Raw genomic sequence first — 24,050 nt, forward strand, 5'->3', positions numbered from 1 at the left:
TTAGTATTTCTCTAACTTTTTGACTTTTTTTTGTCTTTCTCATCCTTAGATGTGTACTCTCCTGCAATATTTCTGCGACTGTGAGCTACGTCACAGAGTGGAAGCCATAATTGCTTTCTCATACAAGTTTGTCAACCAGGTGCAGACCAATCAGAGACAGCGATATAATGAGCTCATGCAGGCCTTCACGATGAGCGCCGCAGAAACAGCCCGCAAGACCCGCGAATTCCGCTCCCCTCCACAGGAACAGGTACTGTTCAGCTGCTCTGGAGAGACAATGCAGCTTTGGTATATATAAAGCTTTTTTAGCTTTATATATATACCAAGGCTGCTTTTTCTTGCCAGGGAAAAAAGAGCTAAAATTTACACTTACACTGTTTATTCAGGTGAACATGTTGATGAGCTTTAAGAACTCTCCAGAGGAGGAAGTTTGCCCTGTTCCTGAGGAAGTCCGGAATGACCTGCTGACATTTCACCATGACCTTTTGGCTCACTGTGGTCAGTTTAACCACACAGACTAAACCCTTTTCAAAGAACATATACTGTCACTGTTTCATATAAGAATTAAAGGAAAGTCTTGATTTTGTTTTGGGGGTGTACTAGAACATGCTCTCATGCTTGGTGGTTCGAAAAACACATAATTTTTCACATAATTTACATTATTACAATCCCTTTCAACCCAGTCGGACACAAACGGCTCGATTAGTTCCATATTTGATGAAGGCACGCCTTCTGAAAAACGAAATGTCAAAACCGCGTGACAGGAAGTAAGTGCGCAAGACTGTCCCAGGTCTTAAAAACGCTCAAGAGCAGTGCCGATTTGATGAAGGCACGCCTTCTGAAAAACGAAATGTCAAAACCGCGTGACAGGAGGTAAGTGCGCAAGACTGTCCCAGGTCTTAAAAACGCTCAAGAGCAGTGCCCTAAACGCACACTAAATCCACACTATCTCAAATACCCCTCCGGAGCGGTATTCAAGGCTTAGTGTATCCCATCATGCATCATGTTCTGGAAATAAATCACGAGACTTTTTTGCCAAGATCGCGAGAGGTCACGGAAACCTTTCCAATGTAAGTTAAATATTAATAATAAGATATTACATATAATTTGGTAGTAAAACAAAGTGCGACACTTTTTTTGGTGCAAAGGTGAGTATATTTATTTTGTACATCATTTGCAACTGCTTTTTATCACTTAATTAGAAGCACCAGAAATTAAATTGTCATCTGTTAAAGGACTACTGAACAGACATTCAAAAGTTTATTTTAAAATGCAAAGTATTGAAAGTAAAAATTTAAACTCTGTAAACACTTGCGTTTTTACAACACTATAAGTGTGTCCCATCAGGTAATGAAAAGTTGTACACACACACTTGTGGTCTTCATCCTCACTTGAACACTTGGGCCAAATACAGGAAATACGTCAGAGGAGAGCGATCACATGAGCTCTGCTGTCTTCTTTCCTATTGGCTGTTGCTCCCGAAAGTCGCTCTTCATTTGCATAAAGTTGAAGGATTCTGAACTTTGTCGCGGCGCTTGTCTGAAGCGGCTCAGCATATGCGTACAGCTGAAAGCGCAGACTTTCAAACTATAGGCTACTTCCTTTGATAATAATCTTCGTCCCGTGTCAGCACTGGTCAGAAGTTATGACCGATAGCACTGTCTTTAAACACGTTTAAACTAGAGATGTGGTGGATATCTCATAACTCCCTCACACAAGCACTTGTCAGCGCTGCCGTCTATTGATGTTGCGGTCTCCGGTAGATTGTTGTTATTGCGTCTCTTCCCTTTCTTTTTCGGCTGGCCTGGGCCAGTGTTGCCACCTTGTGGACAAACTAATTAGTGCAAAATCAATTCAAGGCATATGTGCGACCTGCATACTCTTTCTCGGGCCGGATGAAGATGATTGGCGGGCCGCCAATTGAATAGCCCTGATGTAGGGAGTCACATGTATTCTCCTCCTCTGTTAAAGGGGTTCATATTGAAGAGGAAGAGCAGGAAGAGGAGTTGGACACCTCTCTGCGTGGGCGCCTCCTGAGACTAGTGGCGAAAGTTAAGAGCTTGCGAAAGAAGCCGGAGGCTGAGCCTGAACCTGAAGAAGATAAAGAACCCAGTAAAAGCCTTTTTTACTTCATATTAGACTTCAAAGTCCCTTTTTTTCCATACCGTAATTACATGAACCTTTGCTCTTGTGTCACAGGTACTCTGCAGGAGCTGATTTCCCACACCATGATCCACTGGGCTCAGGAGTCTTTCATTCAGAACCCTGAGCTGGTGCGGCTCATGTTCAGTCTGCTACACCGACAGTACGACGCCCTGGGTGAGCTGATCCGAGCATTGCCCAAAGCCTACACTATCAAAGCAGTGTCTGTGCAAGACACAATGGAGCTACTGGAGTGTCTGGGACAGATCCGCTCCCTGCTCATCGTACAGATGGGGCCTGAAGAGGAGAGGCTGATGATCCAAAGTATTGGGTGAGGGCATGATCGTACCCTTAAAGTAACAATAGCAACTGCAAAAGATATCTTCTGCTTACACTGTCAGGAATTTACACCACGCTGGAGTTGCAACCATGCTCTGTCTTTCTCTTTCAGAAATATTATGAGCAACAGGGTATTCTACCAGCACCCCAACCTGATGAGAGCTCTGGGAATGCATGAGACGGTCATGGAGGTTATGGTGAACGTACTCGGAGGTGGAGATTCCAAGGTATGCAGTTTTTAAAAGACACATTTTAATGTGATGTTCAAACATTTTATCACTTAATTAGAAGCACCAGAAATTAAATTGTCATCTGTTAAAGGACTACTGAACAGACATTCAAAAGTTTATTTTAAAATGCAAAGTATTGAAAGTAAAAATTTAAACTCTGTAAACACTTGCGTTTTTACAACACTATAAGTGTGTCCCATCAGGTAATGAAAAGTTGTACACACACACTTGTGGTCTTCATCCTCACTTGAACACTTGGGCCAAATACAGGAAATACGTCAGAGGAGAGCGATCACATGAGCTCTGCTGTCTTCTTTCCTATTGGCTGTTGCTCCCGAAAGTCGCTCTTCATTTGCATAAAGTTGAAGGATTCTGAACTTTGTCGCGGCGCTTGTCTGAAGCGGCTCAGCATATGCGTACAGCTGAAAGCGCAGACTTTCAAACTATAGGCTACTTCCTTTGATAATAATCTTCGTCCCGTGTCAGCACTGGTCAGAAGTTATGACCGATAGCACTGTCTTTAAACACGTTTAAACTAGAGATGTGGTGGATATCTCATAACTCCCTCACACAAGCACTTGTCAGCGCTGCCGTCTATTGATGTTGCGGTCTCCGGTAGATTGTTGTTATTGCGTCTCTTCCCTTTCTTTTTCGGCTGGCCTGGGCCAGTGTTGCCACCTTGTGGACAAACTAATTAGTGCAAAATCAATTCAAGGCATATGTGCGACCTGCATACTCTTTCTCGGGCCGGATGAAGATGATTGGCGGGCCGCCAATTGAATAGCCCTGATGTAGGGAGTCACATGTATTCTCCTCCTCTGTTAAAGGGGTTCATATTGAAGAGGAAGAGCAGGAAGAGGAGTTGGACACCTCTCTGCGTGGGCGCCTCCTGAGACTAGTGGCGAAAGTTAAGAGCTTGCGAAAGAAGCCGGAGGCTGAGCCTGAACCTGAAGAAGATAAAGAACCCAGTAAAAGCCTTTTTTACTTCATATTAGACTTCAAAGTCCCTTTTTTTCCATACCGTAATTACATGAACCTTTGCTCTTGTGTCACAGGTACTCTGCAGGAGCTGATTTCCCACACCATGATCCACTGGGCTCAGGAGTCTTTCATTCAGAACCCTGAGCTGGTGCGGCTCATGTTCAGTCTGCTACACCGACAGTACGACGCCCTGGGTGAGCTGATCCGAGCATTGCCCAAAGCCTACACTATCAAAGCAGTGTCTGTGCAAGACACAATGGAGCTACTGGAGTGTCTGGGACAGATCCGCTCCCTGCTCATCGTACAGATGGGGCCTGAAGAGGAGAGGCTGATGATCCAAAGTATTGGGTGAGGGCATGATCGTACCCTTAAAGTAACAATAGCAACTGCAAAAGATATCTTCTGCTTACACTGTCAGGAATTTACACCACGCTGGAGTTGCAACCATGCTCTGTCTTTCTCTTTCAGAAATATTATGAGCAACAGGGTATTCTACCAGCACCCCAACCTGATGAGAGCTCTGGGGATGCATGAGACGGTCATGGAGGTTATGGTGAACGTACTCGGAGGTGGAGATTCCAAGGTATGCAGTTTTTAAAAGACACATTTTAATGTGATGTTCAAACATTTGATTGGTTTGAAAGATTTTTTTGATATAATTTTCATTTTCTCTGAACAGGAGATCAGATTCCCTCGAATGGTGACCAACTGCTGTCGTTTCCTGTGTTATTTCTGCCGTATCAGCAGACAAAATCAGCGCTCAATGTTTGATCACTTGGGCTACCTCTTGCAGAACAGTGGCATTGGACTGGGTAAAGTCTGATTTTAGAGAAACTCACCTTTTTAAGCTGTTTCTCCTTTTCATCTCCAGTATGTGTGTTTATGTTTAGCCTAGTTAAAATTTAAATCTTAAATCTAATTTAAATTTCATTATATTCAGCTATAAATGTTTATTATTTATTGTCACATCAGTCAACCAGTAAACATTTTTTTTTTCAGGAATGCGTGGCTCCACTCCTCTTGATGTTGCTGCTGCATCCTGTATCGATAATAACGAACTTGCCCTGGCCCTCCAAGAGCAAGACCTGGAGATGGTGTGTCAACCTAGAGTACAAACGGAAAACTTTATGACCAGTTTTTGTGGCTGCCAGAAAACTCTTTTTGGTTCTCTGTTTATGCAGGTGGTGAAGTACTTGGCAGGTTGTGGTCTGCAGAGTTGCCCCATGCTCTTATCAAAAGGTTACCCAGATATTGGGTGGAATCCCTGCGGAGGCGAGAAGTATCTGGATTTCCTGCGCTTTGCTGTATTTGTTAATGGTTTGTATTTATAATGTGATGGTTGTAACTGGACAAAGGAGTGTAGTTTGCATACATTAGATACTGTATACTCTTGGTTTGTTTGTTAGTGTGAGAATCTTAATATGAATACATAATAATGATAATAATAATAATAATTTATGGTGCAGCTTTGTTGGACCAAAACAGATCCCATCTAATATCCCTAAATTCAATTCAGTTAAATTAAACTGAATTGTTTTTCAACATTATATGTAATGTTCTCATTTCAGGAGAGAGCGTGGAGGAGAACGCTAACGTGGTGGTCCGACTGCTGATCAGGAGGCCTGAGTGTTTTGGTCCCGCGCTGAGAGGAGAAGGGGGCAACGGTCTGCTTGCTGCCATTGAAGAGGCCATTAAGATCTCAGAAGATCCTGCAAGAGATGGACCCACTGTTAAAAAAGACAGACGCTTTCCCATGTGTGTGCAAATTCCCTTATCCTTAATTTTATCCTGACAGTCACCCAGTGTGATGCTTGTTTGGTTTCACAGTAGTATGTAGAGAGGTTTTTGAGTGTTTCTTGTTTATGTTGTGGCAGGTTTGGAGGTGAAGAGCAGCATGAGGAGAACAGAGTGCACCTGGGAAATGCCATCATGTCCTTTTACTCAGCTCTCATTGATTTGCTGGGTCGCTGTGCACCTGAGATGCATGTAAGTGCATTTGTATGCTAATGTTTGAGTGATAATAAATGAAATCTGATTAATTGAACATCTCACACTTTCCGTCTTGCATAGTTGATCCAAGCTGGTAAAGGCGAGGCTTTGAGAATCAGGGCCATTCTTAGGTCTCTGGTGCCTATTGAGGATCTGGTTGGTGTGATCAGCTTGCCATTCCAGATACCTGCTTTTGGAAAAGGTAATGATCAGTTAAGAGCTTGTAGATAGATGCATGTATTCGTACCATTCTCACACTTCCTGTTTTGCCCATTACATTTCAGATAACAGCATCATTGAGCCAAAGATGTCTGCCAGTTTTGTGCCTGATCATAAAGCACCAATGGTCCTGTTCCTGGACAGAGTTTATGGCATCGACAACCAGGACTTCCTGTTGCATGTACTGGAAGTGGGCTTCCTGCCTGACATGAGAGCAGCAGCTTCCTTAGACACAGTAAGATACCTACTGTATCTTTCTTCACAAGCAAAAATGCTGTCTGTGATTGCATTCAAATAATATGAGACATATTGAGCTGTGGTGTTCACATGGGAAATATGGGTTCAAGTTTAGCTTGCAACATGCTCTGTACATAACTGTCTGCAGTACTGTCACAATGACCATCCTGTTCTTTCTCTAAGGCCGCATTCAGTACTACCGAAATGGCCCTGGCGCTGAACCGTTACCTGTGCGCCGCTGTGCTTCCTCTTATCACTAAATGTGCTCCTTTATTTGCCGGCACGGACCACCGTGCCATCATGATCGACTCCATGCTCCACACCATCTACAGGCTGTCCCGAGGACGCTCTCTAACCAAAGCTCAGAGGGATGTTATTGAGGAATGCCTTATGTCTTTGTGCAGGTGAGTGTTATGCACAGCAGCAAACAGTAATAAAACAACAAGTGTGCATTTAAAACATGTTTAGCCTTAGCTGATGTCATTATTTGCATAATTTTGATGGTGATTTATTATGTAATGTTTGCTTTACAGGTACCTGCTTCCATCCATGCTCCAGCACCTCCTCAGGCGGCTGGTGTTTGACGTGCCGATTCTGAACGAGTATGCTAAAATGCCCCTTAAGGTATGGCATTATTTCATTACACATTCAGTAGGTACTATTCATTTAAACTTGTTTCTACAGTTATCTCACCTGTGTGATTATTTTGCAGCTGCTTACTAATCATTACGAGCGTTGTTGGAAGTACTATTGTTTGCCTAATGGTTGGGCTAACTTTGGCGTATCATCAGAGGAGGAGCTTCATCTGACCCGTAAACTCTTCTGGGGAATTTTTGAATCTCTAGCCCACAAGGTGGGAATACACCCTCTTTTGTGTAATAAACACAAAAGATGCTGTTTGAGAGTGTTATTCTGTCCCAATATGTAGTGAAAAGACAGAGTAACATTGTAGCTTTTATAATTTGTGTCTACCAACAGAAATTTGATGCAGAGCTATTTAAAATTGCCATGCCATGTATATGTGCGATTGCTGGAGCGATTCCTCCTGATTATGTGGATGCCAGTTACTCCTCCAAAACAGAGAAAAAGGCCTCTGTCGATGCTGAGGGCAACTTTGATCCCAAACCTGTGGATACGACCAAGTACGTTTAATTATTAAATTATTCTGTTAAGCGTGATAAATAAAATGAACAAAAAGTCAAATATTTGATTACTTAAGCTGTTTTAATGTTCTCTTCTTATAGCACTATCATTCCAGAGAAGCTGGACGGTTTCATCAACAGATATGCAGAATACACACACGATAAATGGGCTTTTGAAAAGGTATGCATTTTACTATTTGTTCACTTGGGTATTTATTTTTTTATAACACGGGTCTGTAGGTTGCAAGGGTGCTGCTAAATAGTCGGTAGTATGTTATGAGTGGTTCCTAGGTGGTTAGTTTCTGATTTATTCGTTTATTTATTTATTTGTGTAAGAGTTTTACCAGTGCCTTATAATCCATCAGATTCAAAACAACTGGACTTTTGGTGAGGTGCTGGATGAAAATGCCAAGACTCATCCCATGCTCAGGCCTTACAAAACGTTCTCTGAAAAGGTAACAGACATCATACGTATAATATTAGATTTTCACTCTCTCTGTCACTATGGTGAACTTAGAAACAGGTAAACACTAAAGCCAAGTGCAGAATAAACAAATTTAACAACGATAAACCAAAAGCATATATTGGAACCAGAACAAAAACATTAAACAAAACAAGAACCAATGCTGATAACACCAATTAAACACTAAATAAGACAATAATACCTAAATCAATGAATAAATCAATAAAGACACTGCAAACAGACAGCTAGGAAAGGCATTAAAAAAACTACATAGCCAAAATTTCAACATAAAAGTCCAAAGCAAGACACAGAACGGGATATTTGACTCTCTCAGACTTCATAGTGCTCTTTTTGTTTATTGCAAGAGCCTTATTTCATATATTTTAATTCAATAATGTTTGTGAGGATAGGATAAAGAAATCTACCGCTGGCCCATTAAAGAGTCCATCAAGGCCATGATTGCGTGGGAGTGGACGCTGGACAAAGCCAGAGATGGAGATGACGAGAAAACAGAAAAGAAGACAGCTCGTAAGATCTCACAGACTGCACAGGTAAGGACAGAGAGTGGAAAAATATCTTGAGATACTAACCAAATACTAGCTGCATACTATCATATAAGCATGATATTATAATTCATTTATTTTTATAGGCGACTTATGACCCCAGTCATGGCTACAGCCCTCAGCCCATTGATATCGCAGCCATGACACTTTCCAGAGAGCTACAGGTACACAGTGCTAATGCACATTCCCATTTAGTTCAGTATCAACATTTAATACAATAGAAAGCATCATTGCTAACCACACACTACGTGTTCTAGTCCATGGCAGAGCAGCTTGCAGAAAACTACCACAACACCTGGGGGCGGAAAAAGAAAATGGAATTACAAGCAAAAGGTTTGCATTTCTCCAATGTCTCATCAGTAAACATTTTTAAAATTGTTTTGCTGCAGTATTATTATTATAATTTGTATTTTAGTTGCAGCTCTTTTTAGCTTGTCCACATCTCTCTTTTTGAATTAGGGGGCGGCACACACCCTTTGCTAGTGCCTTATGACACACTGACAGCTAAAGAAAAGGCTCGAGATAGAGAGAAGGCATATGAGTTGCTCAAGTTTCTCCAGCTGAATGGATATGCTGTGACAAGGTACATGAGCCACTGAAACCCATATATATACGCCAAAATATTGTAATTGCTATAATTCTGCTTGTCTAAAATCTCTCTGTCCAGAGGGCTCAAAGATATGGAAAGTGACATTTCCTCTATTGAGAAGCGTTTTGCATATGGCTTCCTACAGAAGCTGCTAAAGTGGATGGATATTGCCCAGGAATTCATAGCCCATCTTGGTACAACTTTCTTTATCCTTGTTCTTTATCCTTATTGCATTAATTAATGGAATAATTGAAATAAACTAAATTTCCTGTAACATTTGTGTTTACAGAGGCTGTTGTGAGCAGCGGCCGTGTGGAAAAGTCGCCACACGAACAAGAGATAAAGTTCTTCGCCAAGGTCAGGCTCTCGTGGTCTATACGCCTAAAATGTCTTTCAGCATCTGAACATTAGCACAGGACTGTGAATAATTTGTGATTTTTTTTATGTCATCCTCAGATTCTTTTGCCTTTAATAAATCAATATTTTAAAAATCACTGCCTCTACTTCCTTTCCACACCTGCCAAAATCCTGGGCAGTGGCGGACATGCCTCCAACAAGGAAAAAGAGATGATTGCAAGGTAACAACACACTTACAGACACTTTACCAGATGTTTATGGCAAATACAAGGCCAAATCTTACCTCATGTATTTTGTTACGTTTATTTCACCCAGTGTTCTTCTCGCTGCCTTCTTTTCCTTTTTTCTCTCATTTATTCATGTTCCTTTGGTTTCCTTTATTTGGTGTCAGCATCTTCTGTAAGATGTCTGCCCTGGTGCGACACAGAGTGTTTCTCTTTGGTAAGATATCTACTCTGCTGTCTTCCATCACTTTTCCTTTCTGTTTTCTTACTGCTTTGCTTTCTTTTTGTGTTGCTCTCCATCAACTAAATAAGTAGAGCATCTAATTTGCTTTACCTATGGGTCTAAAAAAAGCTGAATTTCTGTCCTTGATGTAATACCATATATTTGTGATGCACAGGTACGGATGCACCTGCTATTGTCAACTGCCTTCATATCCTTGCACGGTCACTTGATGCCAGGTAAGTCACTGAAATGAATTTCCAGTCAGAATGGAGAAAGTTTGTGAAGTAGTTAAATGTTGCATTTTTTTTATTTTATTTCTCTGACGTTAACAGAACTGTGATGAAATCTGGACCTGAGATCGTAAAAGCAGGACTGCGTTTGTTCTTTGAGAGTGCAGCTGATGACATTGAAAAGATGGTGGAGAACCTCAAACTCGGCAAAGTGTCCAAAGGCAATCAGGTACAGCTTGAGTAATGCTTACTGAATATGACAAAGATAATTTGCTGCATTGTTTTTGCATGGCACGATTATTTTTGTTTTTTATCTCTCAGCCGGTTAAAGGTGTATCCCAGAATATTAACTACACCACAACAGCTCTGCTCCCTGTCCTCACTTCACTGTTTGACCACATCGCTCAACACCAATTTGGAGATGATGTTATCCGTAAGGACTTTTTTTGAAAACTGAAATGCATAAATACAGTATGTTTTTAATAGTTTTAAAATGTAGTTAAATTAACCTGTCTCTTTTTGTTTCTGTTAGTGGACGATTTGCAGATGTCCTGTTATCGAATCACGTGTAGTATCTACTCTTCTGGAACTGTAAAAACACCTCATGCAGAGAGGTTTGTTAAGAGTGTATTTGTGTGTGTGTGTATAAGTCTGTATGTGATGTGACTGTGGTTGAGGTTTCTATAACTTTCCTCTATATTTACATTAGGCATAGACCAGCCCTTGGAGAATGTCTTGCTCATCTCGCTGCAGCCATGCCTGTGGCCTACCTGGAGCCCCATCTTAATGAATACAATGCGTTTTCAGTGTACACTACCAAGACACCTAGAGAAAGAGCAAGTAAGTCCTCTCTTTGCAGCTACACTACCGATGATACAACTTGGAATGTTACAGAAGATTTTTCAAATAAATGCTATTCTTATGAACTCTATTCATCAAAGAATTCTGGAGAAAAAAAAAATCAGTTTCCACAAAAAATATTAGGCAGCACAACTGTTTTCAATATTGATAATAATAGGAAATGTTTCTTGAGCACCAAATTCAGATATCAGATGATTTCTGAAGGATAATGTGACACTTAAGACTGGAGGTAATGGCTGCTGAAAATTCAGCTTTTACATCACAGGAATAAAATACATTTTAAAATGTAATTTTAAATTGTAATAATATTTCACAATATTAGTGTTTTTACTGTATTTATATTGAAATAAAATGCAGCCTTGATGAATGCGAGAGACTGCTTGAAAACATTTACAAATCTTATGACACCAAACTTTTGAATGGTAATATATATATCCATTTCTGTATTTGTTTCTGACTTTTATTCTTCCTTTAATCGACAGTCCTGGGCCTTCCGAACCACGTCCATGAACTGTGTGACATTCCTGAGCTAGACATATTATTGAAAGAGATTGGTGACCTGGCTGAATCGGGGGCTCGCTACACTGAAATGCCTCATGTGATCGAGGTCACCCTGCCCATGCTGTGTAACTATTTGCCCCGCTGGTGGGAGAGAGGAGTGGAGATCTTTCCCGAATTGGAGGGTAAGTTGTGTACAGACGTCACCTCCGATCATCTCAACCAGCTTCTGGGAAGTATCATGAAAATTGTGGTCAACAACTTGGGAATTGACGAAGCTTCCTGGATGAAGAGGCTTGCAGGTACAAGAGGTTTTGATTCTCAAGTCTGTGTTTGTATTTTAGGTTCAGTACCTGATCTTCAACATAATATCCTTGTCTCGATCCAGTGTTCTCCCAGCCTATTGTGAGCCGAGCCAAAGCAGAGATGCTCAAATCCCATTTCATTCCCACCATGGAGAAGCTGAAGAAGCGTACAGCTAAAGTAGTGGCTGAGGAGGAGCACCTGCGTATGGAGGGGAAGTCTGAGGGGGACGAGGAGGAAGGCACTATTAGAGATGAATTTGCAGTTCTCTGTAGAGACCTATATGCGCTGTACCCTCTTCTCATCCGCTATGTGGATAACAACAGGTATTTTGTGGTTCCTGTGTAGGTTTTTTTTTTTTAATGGATTCATTTTTTGCTCTCTTGACATTTTAAATGTCGCATGGGTTTTAGAGCAAGATGGCTGACGTGCCGGGACCCAGATGCTGAGGAGCTGTTCCGCATGGTGGGAGAGGTCTTCATCTTCTGGTCCAAATCTCATGTAAGAGACAAATGTCTGACTCATCACAACTCGCAGTATCAGCAGACATGATAAATGCTTTAATTGAAGCCACAGTATATGACATTCGAACGCAACGATCTACAATTCTGTGTACCTCACTGATCTTCTCATTCTCTCTGCAGAATTTCAAGCGAGAGGAGCAAAACTTTGTGGTGATGAATGAAATTAACAATATGTCCTTTCTCACTGCTGACAGTAAGAGCAAGATGAGCAAGGTGAGGCCCTTTGAGATGTGCAAGCAATGGGACATAGACTTTCATATTTGACTAACGATTTACTTCGATATTTGATTATCATGTGGTCAGAGTATTTTTTTATTGAGTGAATTCATACATCTATATTAGTTTTTTTACAATTTTACATTCATTCATTCATTACATTTGCATAATAGTTTTGTTGTAAGTGTTACTTTAGAATGATTTCTATATTGTATTTATTAATATTTTGAAGTTGCCTTTTCTATATTTTTAGTTTTCATTTTAATTTTAGTTTAGGTTTTAGTAGTTAATTTTTTAAATTTTTTTTTATGAATAAAAAATTAATAAAGCTAAATATATCTATTTAGCTTTATTTTTATTTCAGTTTTATTACATCAGTTTAAACTTATTTCATGTAGTTGCCAAGGCAGCATTTCTAAAAATTTAAGTTAAGTTTTCAACTAATATTTATATTTTATTTAATGTTATGTTATTATGTTGTTAGTAAATTTGAGACTAATTTCATCCCGTACTATGTCAGTTACCAAAAACAATTTTCAGTCATTTTAGTTAACAATAACAACACTGGTTGTTAATGCCGTGAATGTAAATGCTGCGATTTTTAAAAATAGTTAATAAACCAAAAGTGAATGGTTGTTTGGCATCGAGCTCCACATCAAAGGTAAAGTAAGCTGTGCTTTCATGCGTTTTCTGAAGACGTTGCGTTTATTCTTGCTGTCACAAAGGCAAGTGCTTTTCGGATGCATTTTACAGGATTTAGATCACAGTGTTAATGGTGTTCTCTCTCTGACTGTACCCTGTCCTCTTTTTCTCATCTGGATGCTGGTGGGTTTCTAGACCGGGGACTCTGAGGTTAGCTTCTCTGACTGCACGACTGCTGTGCTAACGCATGGCACCTCACATCTGGGGGGGCATTTCATCAACCCCCCCAACACACTGGCACTCTACACACGCATAACAGTGACTTTTCAACTGTTTGACCAGACTAGTGTCTCACACGCTCCATTACATGCTGCATTTGTGGATAGATTTCATGCTAGATAGCATAATGGTTGTTGTTTTTCCCCCAAAATGGTAGTACTCCTAATGGATTGGATTTCTAAGAGATACAGAATTGAAAATGTGAATTTGAGAGAATATAATAAAAGAATTATGGGTAAAATGGCTACTATGATGCAGATGAAAAGATAGGCCCTCTCAGTTTCAAGAAACATCCCATCCCCACGGACACAAGGGCCACAGGGCGCCTGTCGTCCTGCCAGTGTGTGAGGGGGGGAGTCTGAATGGAGGCGTTTGATGAAAGAACTCTTTGTTAGAGGCTCATGGCACTTGATTCCATGTCTGTCGCAGTGGGTCCGAGCCCCTGGAGGCCTGTGCCATCACCCTGTACAGCAGTTTGCATCTGTTGGACTGTAGTTCGGATGGGGATCTTCATACATCTCTTATCTTCCTTTTCTTTTTGTATAACGGCTGCAGGTTGGGGTCAATATTTAATCTGTTCAGGAAGTCAACTGAGACAGAAATGCACACATCAAATGATTCAAACTGTATTTCAGTTCATTTCCTAAACTGGATTCATGTGAAGGAATTTGACCTCAGTTAATGTATATTTCGTCATACATCCTCCTTGACAAAAGGGGGCATTTAGAGTCCATCCTTTAATGTGTGCCTACTTAATCCCCCCTTAACTGGAATTGCTGCCGTACTTATATCCAATGGCTCACATCTCCATATTGTTCCATTTTTGTCTCCCCATCCACCCCTTTTAACCCATGACCCCTGATGCAATCAAAAGAAAATGATTGAGGTGGGATTGTGGAAAAAGGGATTACATTTGCATACTTTAGAACTAATGTAACCTCTAAAACTTGGCTTTAATTGTTCAGTTGCATTAACATAGTGGTCTACAGCTCAAATGACAGAATAGATGGATTTATTCAGACCAGGGTTGAAATTAATATAAGAGCCAAATCCAGACCAATACCAGAGCCCTTAAGACCCAGTCCCAGACAAAGAGGTGTTAGTCCAAGTTATGAGACCCACACAAAGGCCATGTTTATTATGATTTTTAATGGTCGTAACCCTAAAGTTTACTGTATTACCCTCCTTTTTTTTCCCGATAGAGTGGGTGTGGCCATTTGTAAATTTTATGGGTTTAGCTTCCGGTCTCATCCGCTTCCAGCTATTTTTAGCTGTACAAAACAGCTTGTTTTGCTGCTTGATATTGCAAAATGGTGTTTCTTACCATATTATTTTAATATTGTCTTAATTATGAACACACTGGTTTGTAGTGTAAACAGTTTTACCCTTTACTGCGCTTTGTTATTCTTCTCGTTATTTCCCTACCGCAGCTAATGAAGCGGAAGTCTCGCACATTCACAGAAAACAGCTTAGTTCTGCATTGAAAAATAAGGTGGATAGAAAGAGAAAAAAGGGTATGTTTATTATTGTGTTTTTAATCAAGTCTGTATTTATAATGCATTATAATATCACCTATTTGGGGTTAGAACTTTTAAGATGCAACAGTTATAATGCATTATATTGTTTTGGATATGGATATTGATATTTACCTGTTTCAATGTTATATTATTTGCTTGTTTTTAGGTTAATGCCATATATGCTTTGATATAAAAATGCTTGCACTTGCAATAGGGTGGCACTTATTGAGGGGTACATTTTTTGAAAAAAAATTATTGGAAATGTTTAACCTCTCACCCCCTCATTTGTTTCTCAACTAGAATTACGCAATGTATGCTAAATACTATCCAAATAATTTGTCATTTAGTGTATGCTCAAAGAATGTATCTTTTTTATCAACAGGTACTTCAAGATCTGATTGCTGATAGGTTTCGTTCACTGATAAACTTTTGACTGTTTCTGATGGCCATTTTGCATAACCAGGTGGAAGAGAGCAATGTTCATTCACTCCCCCCACCTATTCAGTTCAAGTTTATTTGTACAGCGCTTTTCACGATACAAATCATTGCGAAGCAACTTTACAGCAAATTAAGTTTCTACAATATTTAGTGGTAGCTTATCAGTGGTGACTGTCAGTCAATGTACATATGGCAGAAATGTACGGAAAAATCAATTAAAGACGTAATCAAACAGACGATGAACACTATTAACAGCAATTATTATATGATGCAATCAAACTTATAGCAAAATGTGGTAGTTCTGTATGTTGTTTCAGGCTTGGCATCATCTGAGGTCCTCTGAGGGGTCCTCTCAGGTGTTCTGGATCCAGACTGAAGCTTGTGTAAATCCTAGTTACCATGGGATGTCAATCCCGTGGCAAAAACAGAGAAACAAATAGAGACATAATTAGCATAGCTGCTGTTCCAACCAAGCAAAATTGATTTGTTTAACCCAAACTAAAGAATAATAATGTGCATTTGATCAGATATAACTGAAGCACAAGATTATGATATGCATTATTTGAATGCTTGGCCAAAGAGATGTGTCTTTAATCTAGATTTAAAGAGTGTGTCTGAACTCCGAACGTTATCAGGAAGGCTATTCCAGAGTTTGGGAGCCAAATGCAAAAAAGCTCTACCTCCCTGTCGTCCTGCCAGTGTGTGAGGGGGGGAGTCTGAATGGAGGCGTTTGATGAAAGAACTCTTTGTTAGAGGCTCATGGCACTTGATTCCATGTCTGTCGCAGTGGGTCCGAGCCCCTGGAGGCCTGTGCCATCACCCTGTACAGCAGTTTGCATCTGTTGGACTGTAGTTCGGATGGGGATCTTCATACATCTCTTATCTTCCTTTTCTTTTTGTATAACGGCTGCAGGTTGGGGTCAATATTTAATCTGTTCAGGAAGTCAACTGAGACAGAAATGCACACATCAAATGATTCAAACTGTATTTCAGTTCATTTCCTAAACTGGATTCATGTGAAGGAATTTGACCTCAATTAATGTATATTTCGTCATACATCCTCCTTGACAAAAGGGGGCATTTAGAGTCCATCCTTTAATGTGTGCCTACTTAATCCCCCCTTAACTGGAATTGCTGCCGTACTTATATCCAATGGCTCACATCTCCATATTGTTCCATTTTTGTCTCCCCATCCACCCCTTTTAACCCATGACCCCTGATGCAATCAAAAGAAAATGATTGAGGTGGGATTGTGGAAAAAGGGATTACATTTGCATACTTTAGAACTAATGTAACCTCTAAAACTTGGCTTTAATTGTTCAGTTGCATTAACATAGTGGTCTACAGCTCAAATGACAGAATAGATGGATTTATTCAGACCAGGGTTGAAATTAATATAAGAGCCAAATCCAGACCAATACCAGAGCCCTTAAGACCCAGTCCCAGACAAAGAGGTGTTAGTCCAAGTTATGAGACCCACACAAAGGCCATGTTTATTATGATTTTTAATGGTCGTAACCCTAAAGTTTACTGTATTACCCTCCTTTTTTTTCCCGATAGAGTGGGTGTGGCCATTTGTAAATTTTATGGGTTTAGCTTCCGGTCTCATCCGCTTCCAGCTATTTTTAGCTGTACAAAACAGCTTGTTTTGCTGCTTGATATTGCAAAATGGTGTTTCTTACCATATTATTTTAATATTGTCTTAATTATGAACACACTGGTTTGTAGTGTAAACAGTTTTACCCTTTACTGCGCTTTGTTATTCTTCTCGTTATTTCCCTACAGTGGCTAATGAACCGTAAGTCTCGCACATTCACAGAAAACTGCATACTTTTGCGTTGAAAAATAAGGTGGATATTTTTTTAGCAAGTAAAAGGCCTTTTAGTGTAATTCTATAAATGATCACCTTCAGATCATGGATTGTGTTTTTTTGCTGTGAAAACTTTACTCATTTTTTATAAAGTAAACAAGAATCATGTTAAATCATGTTAAAATGTAAATATTAAACACTATACATCAGGCTTTTGAGGAACTGTTATTTGTCCATTTCTCAGGCATCATTGGACTGGATTTTTTTAACAATTAAAACAACAGATTTTGCATCATAAACCTAAGCATTTAAATATAATCTTACTAAGAAGACATATTATTAGGACATATCCAGTGATAGCTGGAATCTATCAGAATTTCAAAGACCATCTAATTTTTTGCTCTGTCTGGGCCTCTGAATAAAAGTGAGGTGTTTTTTCCTCTTTTAGTTTGAGCTCTGTATGCTGTATCATACTGTATGAACCATAAAAGCCTGTGTGCTGTTCTATAGACATTCTGCGTTTAGTCTAATAAAAGTTCCAGTTAAGTTAATGCCCCCTTCTGTTCAAGGTTAAGTACTGCATATAATGTTGTTGTGTCCTTATATGATGACATCACAAGTGTGAGCAAGGGTTTCAGCAGTACAGTAGCAGGAAAGAGCATGTGGTTGTGGCTGTTATTGTTCCTCGATTTAAGTTGATCCGAAGGCACATTCATTTTACGTTATTCCATGTTCAATAGTAACGCTAAGAAATGATTCCTCGACTCTGTTGTCTTTGGGAAGCGTTTTCTGATTGCCGAATCAAGCAAGGTGTTTGATACAAAGGGCAGAATAGCCTGACAATAAATAAAGGATACTCAACAAAACACATATGCAAACACATTTTTTTAAATAGTTGTCTAAAAGTTCAGTGAACTGTTCCATTAAAAAAAGTCAGGCTTTACGAATAAGATCAATACTCAAATTCAGGTTCAAACAACTACAGTGTATTCTCTCTCACACACAATGGGTCTCATTAATGAAGCATATGCAGAACAATTTTTGTCTAAAACCTTTCTTACTTAATTATTGCATTCAAATCAGTTACATAAAATGTATTTTGCTCATGTTTCCTAAATGAGGCCCAGTTTCTAAAACTGAGAGTGTGTTGGTTTGGAGGGGCAAAACTGGTGCAAACAGGACGCGTGTGATCAAGATTACTGAAATAATTTCCTTTTTCTCTATGGGTTGGGTTTCTTTAAGGTTGGCAACCCAAAATGAGTCAAAAGCAATCGTTTCCCCTTAGTTTTATAATTAACGCCACTGAATGTGTTTGTTATTGTTACTGAGTGTGGGATTGCAGTTCCTCCTCCACCCACTGAGGCTGAGCATGTTATGACTGTGCATATCCTTACAGACCTTTTCAGTGCATGGAGTGTATTAAACTGCACTGACACATTACAGCACCGGCCAACCTGTAGTGCCTGCTTCTATTATGTGCCTGAGCTAAGATGATGTTGCAGTTGAATGATTTTTGCCCCTTTTGATGCTGTCACCTCTGTTAAGTTACAGTAGTATTGAGATTTCAGCTTCAGACCTACTACAACTTGTCTTCCCCACTAAGCCCCACTGTTGTTGTCTATTTTGATAAAAAGCAACCCTGAACATTCACCCTTCCTTCCCTCTTAATGAACCTATTAATCAGAATGGCTCATTTCTAAGGACTGTTCTCTAAAGAAGTCCTAACTTAAAAATAAAATCTAATGACTGAAATAATGCCTTCAAGTAAGGATGGATTGGTCTGTTTAGTTGTCTAGGTCCTGGTGAGGGAACAGGAAGCTTTGGATTTTGCTCAATAAAATGATAGTACACTCTTTGAGGTGGACGTCCATTTTGTGGTCAACAGACTCATTCAATATGAAAATCGTCTCACAAGATGCTAAGGCTTCATTGAAAGTAATTTCATGATGTCTATTTTCAGCTGTCATGCTTTGAATGTTACTGTCATCTCAGGCTGGTGGCACGGATGTGGAGCGTACCAAGAAAAAGAGACGGGGAGATCGATACTCTGTTCAAACATCCCTCATTGTGGCGGCCCTGAAGAAAATTCTTCCCATTGGACTAAACATGTGCTCTCCTGCAGACCAGGAGCTCATTAACCTGGCCAAGACACGCTATTCTTTGGTAGTGTGGTCCCATCTATTTGTCTGTCTGTCTTAGGATGTTTTAATAAAGTTTTACATGAAAACTTTAGGTTGGCCACTAAACAGGTAAACTGAAGCATGTCTGTTGTGTCTTTGACCCATAGAAAGACACAAATGAGGAGGTCAGAGAGTTCTTGCAAAATAACCTGCACCTCCAGGGCAAGGTGAGTGTATGTCTGATGTTAAAGTCTTTTTAAAAAGTGTTTTTGCAGACATTTGAATGCTATCTCTCTCTCCTCAGGTTGATAACCCGTCTATGCGCTGGCAGATGGCACTGTATAAGGAAATGGCAGGAAAGGCAGAAGATGCAGATGCCCCAGAGAAAGTTGTGACGCGGGTTCAAGAGGTCTCTGCAGTTCTCTACCACATTGAAGTGGTGAGTTTGAATTCCAAGGTCTGAAACTCCTAGTGCAATGCAAGTAATGCACACTTTGGTGACCACTCACCCACACTGCCACTATATTTCAGTATCCAACTCAAATTGCTTCAGCTGTTTGTAGTCTAGACGACATAATATCCATTCCATATGTGGTTTAAAATCTGAAAACGCCCTAAGATAGTTGTTCTTTTTACAGACTGAGCACCCTTTCAAGTCCAAAAAGATGGTTTGGCATAAACTGCTGTCAAAGCAACGACGTAGAGCAGTGGTGGCCTGTTTTAGGATGACTCCACTTTACAACCTGCCCAGGTGAGACAAGACAGGTCACAATCATACAACATACATACATGTTTCTGCACTAGTCGGTCTGATTCATAGAATGAATAAAAGAGATAATGGTGGATTAGAGAAGATATATAAATGTGTATTGTCTCTCTTTCAGGCACAGAGCATGTAACATGTTCCTGGATGGGTACAAGCGAAACTGGATCCAAACCGAAGGATATTCCTTTGAGGATAGAATGATTGATGACCTGTCTGTATGTGCTCCCAAATTAACAAAAATAACTCGTGCATTTTAGTGTGAAAGAAATTGAGTGGAGTATATTTCCTGTTAGCTTTGTTTTTCCCTGTAGACAAATTTAGTAACAGATTTCTTTTTCTCAATGACATAGAAAGCAATGGAGGAAGAAGAAGAGGAGGAAGAAGAAAAGGAGACAAAGCCAGACCCTCTTCATCAGCTCATTCTTCACTTTAGTCGCACAGCCCTCACCGAGAAGAGGTGAGACCCGCTTTATATTACCAGTGACTATTCAGGTTGTTCACATGGTCTTTTGGTGAAGTTATGTAATCATCCATTACAAAATAAAAACAATTTACAGATATGTAATGAATAGGTTTAGAAGTACTCTATAATGTACAGTGTTCATAAGTAATGCAACAGTCAATTATACAGTTTAACAGTCACTATACGAAGAAATGTGACCACATATTATGATCTAAAAATTATATTTCTAAATATGTATTTCTAATCTAAAAATGATATGGTTTTTAGAATTATTAACAAAGAAAGCAACTTTAGGATCAATTAGGATTTAAAATGTAGGCATGTTTTTGCATCTTTTATTTCCTTTGATTATTTTGTTCCCTGATTCTGCTCTGTCACAGTAAACTGGACATAGATTACTTATACATGGCATATGCTGATATCATGGCTAAGGTGAGACCTCTCTGTCTTATGGTTAACAATCATCACCAATTTAGTAATTTATTTTATATATTTAAAATATTGTTACTTTACTGTAACTTGTAACTTTTCTCCATTTCAGTCAAGCCATTTTTCTATTTGATTTTAGATTTTTTTTTTAATTGTTTTTAAATACATAGAAGGTTCCATCACAGGATCTCATGCTGTGTAACATTCTTTGTGTCCATCTCTGGTGAATTTAGAGTTGCCACATGGGTGAAGAGGATGAGGGGGGTGAGGAGGAGGAAGAGGGGGGAGAGGAGGAGATGCCCTTTGAGGTGCGACAGACAGAGATGGTAGGGGGAGTCCGGGGGCTGGGGATGGGGAAGACACAGAAGCGGTAGACCTGAGTGACATCCAAACCAACCACTGTATCATCCATCCATCCATTCACTCACATCCCATTTTATGTCTCTTTGTCCAGGCTGTGCTCTCTGTCTCTCCATCTGACTCCATCTAATATGTTTTATCACATTACACTGCATCATCTTTAACATGTTTTTTTACAATTGATATTAAACTTTGAGCCACCTACTAAACACAGATATTAATTGTGTAAAAATATCTGAATACATTTAAATACAATAAATTAAACATCAAAAACAGTAACTTATATTTTATACCAAAAGAGCATCGTTATTCTGATGTGTTTAGTAGTTTAGGCTTAAGGAGATTTTTTTATGCTTTTTGTTGTACCATTCAGTGTTTGGATAACCTAAAGCTGCAACATGTGATCATTTTATACTATGTCGCAAAAATGACAAAGTTGCTCAACAAATTGCATTGATTGGCCATGAAGCTTTTAAGTCATATAATACTTTAAAATGTAACAGATAAAAAATATAAAAACAGAAATTATACAGTATAACGTTATAATTTCACGAGGCAATTTTGAGACCTCAGTGTGTGAAAATTCACCTGTTGCAGCTTTGATGTCCAAAAGAAGCTATATCCTCATTGTTTCTTTTTAATCATTTGTTGAATGACATGTTTTTTTAATCATTTTCTTGCTATGAGCTATAAGATTGATGTGTAAATTAACGTGCATTTACTTCTATATGCTGTTTTACTTTGAGCAATAACTAATAACGTATTTGTCATATTGTTTCTGTATGCTTTCTATTCTTACCTTGATTTCCTTTAACTCATTCACAATAATCATGTGAAAGTGACTAATCACGGTTTTCTCAATATTACTGACATAGTATACTGACACACAGACTACAGTTAAAGCCAGAGCAGTCTCCTAGTCTGCACACACACACACAGAGGAACAAACACACAGCTGCAACTATAACGAAGTGGATTGTGCACGCCATACACATACACACACACACGCACACTCAATCAGGCTGAGCATATATGTATAGACATAGGAAGAAGAAATGCACCATATATTCCACACATTTGGGTGCTTACTTGGGTCAGGCTTACACGGGAGGGGGGTGGGATGGGAGGTTTGGGAGGGGGGTGTACTGTATTATGCATGCTGTAATTATAAACATATATGCTTTATGATTTATACATTTTTTGGCAAAGCGAGCTTATGTAAGTAAACCACCATTTGTAATTGCTTTTAAATTTTTCTCTTTGCAGTACTGTTTACATATGTCTGTAATAAAAAAGCTTGCTTTTATTATCTGTTTATGATAACATTATGTTATGGAATTGTATTTGCTAAAGATAAACTATAATTACAATTCCAGTTTATTTCCAAATAAACTGATGTTTGATGATGCTGGGTTAAGGGTTACGAATATTCTACAGAAGCACTTTCCTGAGTTTACAGTTCACTTTCCAGGAGACAGAGCTGTAGATGAGTAACACCTGCATGGTTCTTTGTTTCTCTGTAAGATGCAAAGCCATCGGGAGAGTTTACTGTAGTCCAACGTTTGCTCTGATAGACAAACGTGAGAAATTAGAATGACTGTCCCAAAACTAATGAGGATGATGGGAGCATGCTAAATGAAAATGACTGAAAGAGAAGAGAATTTTAGAATATAAAAATAATAATCACATCAGCAGGGCCCAAATCATTTACAAGCACTCACAATCACCTGATCTTGCCTTAACACTGTTATAATCACATTTTAACTCAAATAAATAAATGTTCACTTTGTGTTGCATAAGATATTTAGACAAACATTTGAGAAAATCGCTGTAAAGAATTGATGATACTGCTGAAAAGGAAAGTTGTAAACGTTAGCAGTGTTTGTGGTTGACTTGATGAAAGCCTCAAACAGTGTTTTGGGTTGCCATGACAATAACTTAATATTCTCACTGCTGCCCTATGTCATAGTCACAGTAAAAAGCAGCTTCTAAAATTAGAAATACCCAATTAGATTGAAAATCCAAGTTTCTTTTCTTTGATGTATTTCTACATTTTTTTCCATCGCCCATAAGATAAGACTATTAAAAATGACAAGTAGTAAATGGCCAAGATAGAAAAATGAACGTTATTGCTTATAAAGAAAGATGATTTTAGTGTTATTGTTAGATGGCTGTAGTTCAATTAGTGGGACAGGGAGATTGAGCAGAAAGAACAGATTGTAAGAAAGGAGAAATGTTAAGGCTTTCAGACGGTTCAATTTTGCCATGTTTAACCCTATAGGAGAAAGAGATGGAAAAGCAAAGACTCCTCTACCAACAGTCACGTCTCCACAACAGAGGGGCTGCTGAGATGGTCCTACAGATGATTAGTGCCTGCAAGGGTACATGTTCACCTCTTTTCATGTCTCTTTTTTTTTTTTTTTTTTTTTGAAGCTTGAGCTCTTTGGTCTCCATTTATTTTAAAATCTTTTTTTTTTTTTGTACAGGTGAGACTGGTTGCATGGTCTCTTCCACCCTAAAACTTGGTATTTCCATTCTAAATGGTGGGAACAGTGAGGTCCAACAGGTTAGATCAAAGTCATCTGCATCATGGAGGCATGACAGTGAATTAGACCCTAAACTAATGCTGAGATGTAACAGCATTGGTAATTTGCTTGCAGAAAATGCTGGACTATCTGAAAGACAAGAAAGATGTAGGTTTCTTCCTCAGTGTCCAGGCTCTAATGCAGACCTGCAGGTATATTCTGACTGGGAGCTGTTGTCACATCGCATTCATATTAGTTAAACGATTCATTAAATCAGTGTTTGTGCCTCTTTTGCAGTGTTTTGGACCTGAACGCCTTTGAGAGGCAGAATAAAGCAGAGGGTCTAGGTATGGTGTCAGAGGAGGGAACAA

At 39.3% G+C, this 24,050-nt stretch overlaps 1 protein-coding gene across 3 annotated transcripts in view; it reads left to right on the top strand.

The window, feature by feature from the left end:
• The window catches only part of LOC107686144 (ryanodine receptor 1-like), a 48,603-nt gene that overhangs the window by 14,965 nt on the left and 9,588 nt on the right, over positions 1–24,050 (top strand). For 2 of the 3 annotated variants that reach the window (XM_016483017.1, XM_016483018.1), the window contains exons 38-85: positions 50–250; positions 387–498; positions 1,972–2,112; positions 2,200–2,473; positions 2,594–2,708; positions 4,372–4,504; positions 4,692–4,786; positions 4,874–5,009; positions 5,261–5,447; positions 5,567–5,678; positions 5,763–5,883; positions 5,966–6,135; positions 6,321–6,541; positions 6,671–6,761; positions 6,850–6,990; positions 7,116–7,279; positions 7,382–7,460; positions 7,645–7,734; positions 8,153–8,293; positions 8,392–8,469; positions 8,563–8,638; positions 8,765–8,888; positions 8,973–9,088; positions 9,184–9,251; positions 9,351–9,472; positions 9,643–9,692; positions 9,874–9,934; positions 10,031–10,157; positions 10,250–10,361; positions 10,461–10,542; positions 10,638–10,768; positions 11,272–11,589; positions 11,676–11,916; positions 12,004–12,091; positions 12,235–12,327; positions 13,168–13,182; positions 19,009–19,179; positions 19,304–19,363; positions 19,441–19,575; positions 19,775–19,887; positions 20,021–20,117; positions 20,253–20,359; positions 20,746–20,797; positions 21,028–21,102; positions 23,436–23,535; positions 23,641–23,720; positions 23,815–23,891; positions 23,977–24,050. In XM_016483017.1, the coding sequence (XP_016338503.1) occupies positions 50–250; positions 387–498; positions 1,972–2,112; positions 2,200–2,473; positions 2,594–2,708; positions 4,372–4,504; positions 4,692–4,786; positions 4,874–5,009; positions 5,261–5,447; positions 5,567–5,678; positions 5,763–5,883; positions 5,966–6,135; positions 6,321–6,541; positions 6,671–6,761; positions 6,850–6,990; positions 7,116–7,279; positions 7,382–7,460; positions 7,645–7,734; positions 8,153–8,293; positions 8,392–8,469; positions 8,563–8,638; positions 8,765–8,888; positions 8,973–9,088; positions 9,184–9,251; positions 9,351–9,472; positions 9,643–9,692; positions 9,874–9,934; positions 10,031–10,157; positions 10,250–10,361; positions 10,461–10,542; positions 10,638–10,768; positions 11,272–11,589; positions 11,676–11,916; positions 12,004–12,091; positions 12,235–12,327; positions 13,168–13,182; positions 19,009–19,179; positions 19,304–19,363; positions 19,441–19,575; positions 19,775–19,887; positions 20,021–20,117; positions 20,253–20,359; positions 20,746–20,797; positions 21,028–21,102; positions 23,436–23,535; positions 23,641–23,720; positions 23,815–23,891; positions 23,977–24,050 (5,767 nt within the window). Of the gene's footprint in view, positions 1–49; positions 251–386; positions 499–1,971; positions 2,113–2,199; positions 2,474–2,593; positions 2,709–4,371; positions 4,505–4,691; positions 4,787–4,873; positions 5,010–5,260; positions 5,448–5,566; positions 5,679–5,762; positions 5,884–5,965; positions 6,136–6,320; positions 6,542–6,670; positions 6,762–6,849; positions 6,991–7,115; positions 7,280–7,381; positions 7,461–7,644; positions 7,735–8,152; positions 8,294–8,391; positions 8,470–8,562; positions 8,639–8,764; positions 8,889–8,972; positions 9,089–9,183; positions 9,252–9,350; positions 9,473–9,642; positions 9,693–9,873; positions 9,935–10,030; positions 10,158–10,249; positions 10,362–10,460; positions 10,543–10,637; positions 10,769–11,271; positions 11,590–11,675; positions 11,917–12,003; positions 12,092–12,234; positions 12,328–13,167; positions 13,183–19,008; positions 19,180–19,303; positions 19,364–19,440; positions 19,576–19,774; positions 19,888–20,020; positions 20,118–20,252; positions 20,360–20,745; positions 20,798–21,027; positions 21,121–23,435; positions 23,536–23,640; positions 23,721–23,814; positions 23,892–23,976 lie in introns of all 3 variants that reach the window. The other variant, XM_016483016.1, reaches the window with a different exon arrangement.

Source organism: Sinocyclocheilus anshuiensis, unplaced genomic scaffold (assembly GCF_001515605.1).
Source record: "Sinocyclocheilus anshuiensis isolate Anshui unplaced genomic scaffold, SAMN03320099.WGS_v1.1 scaffold437, whole genome shotgun sequence".
Lineage (NCBI taxonomy): Eukaryota > Metazoa > Chordata > Actinopteri > Cypriniformes > Cyprinidae > Sinocyclocheilus > Sinocyclocheilus anshuiensis.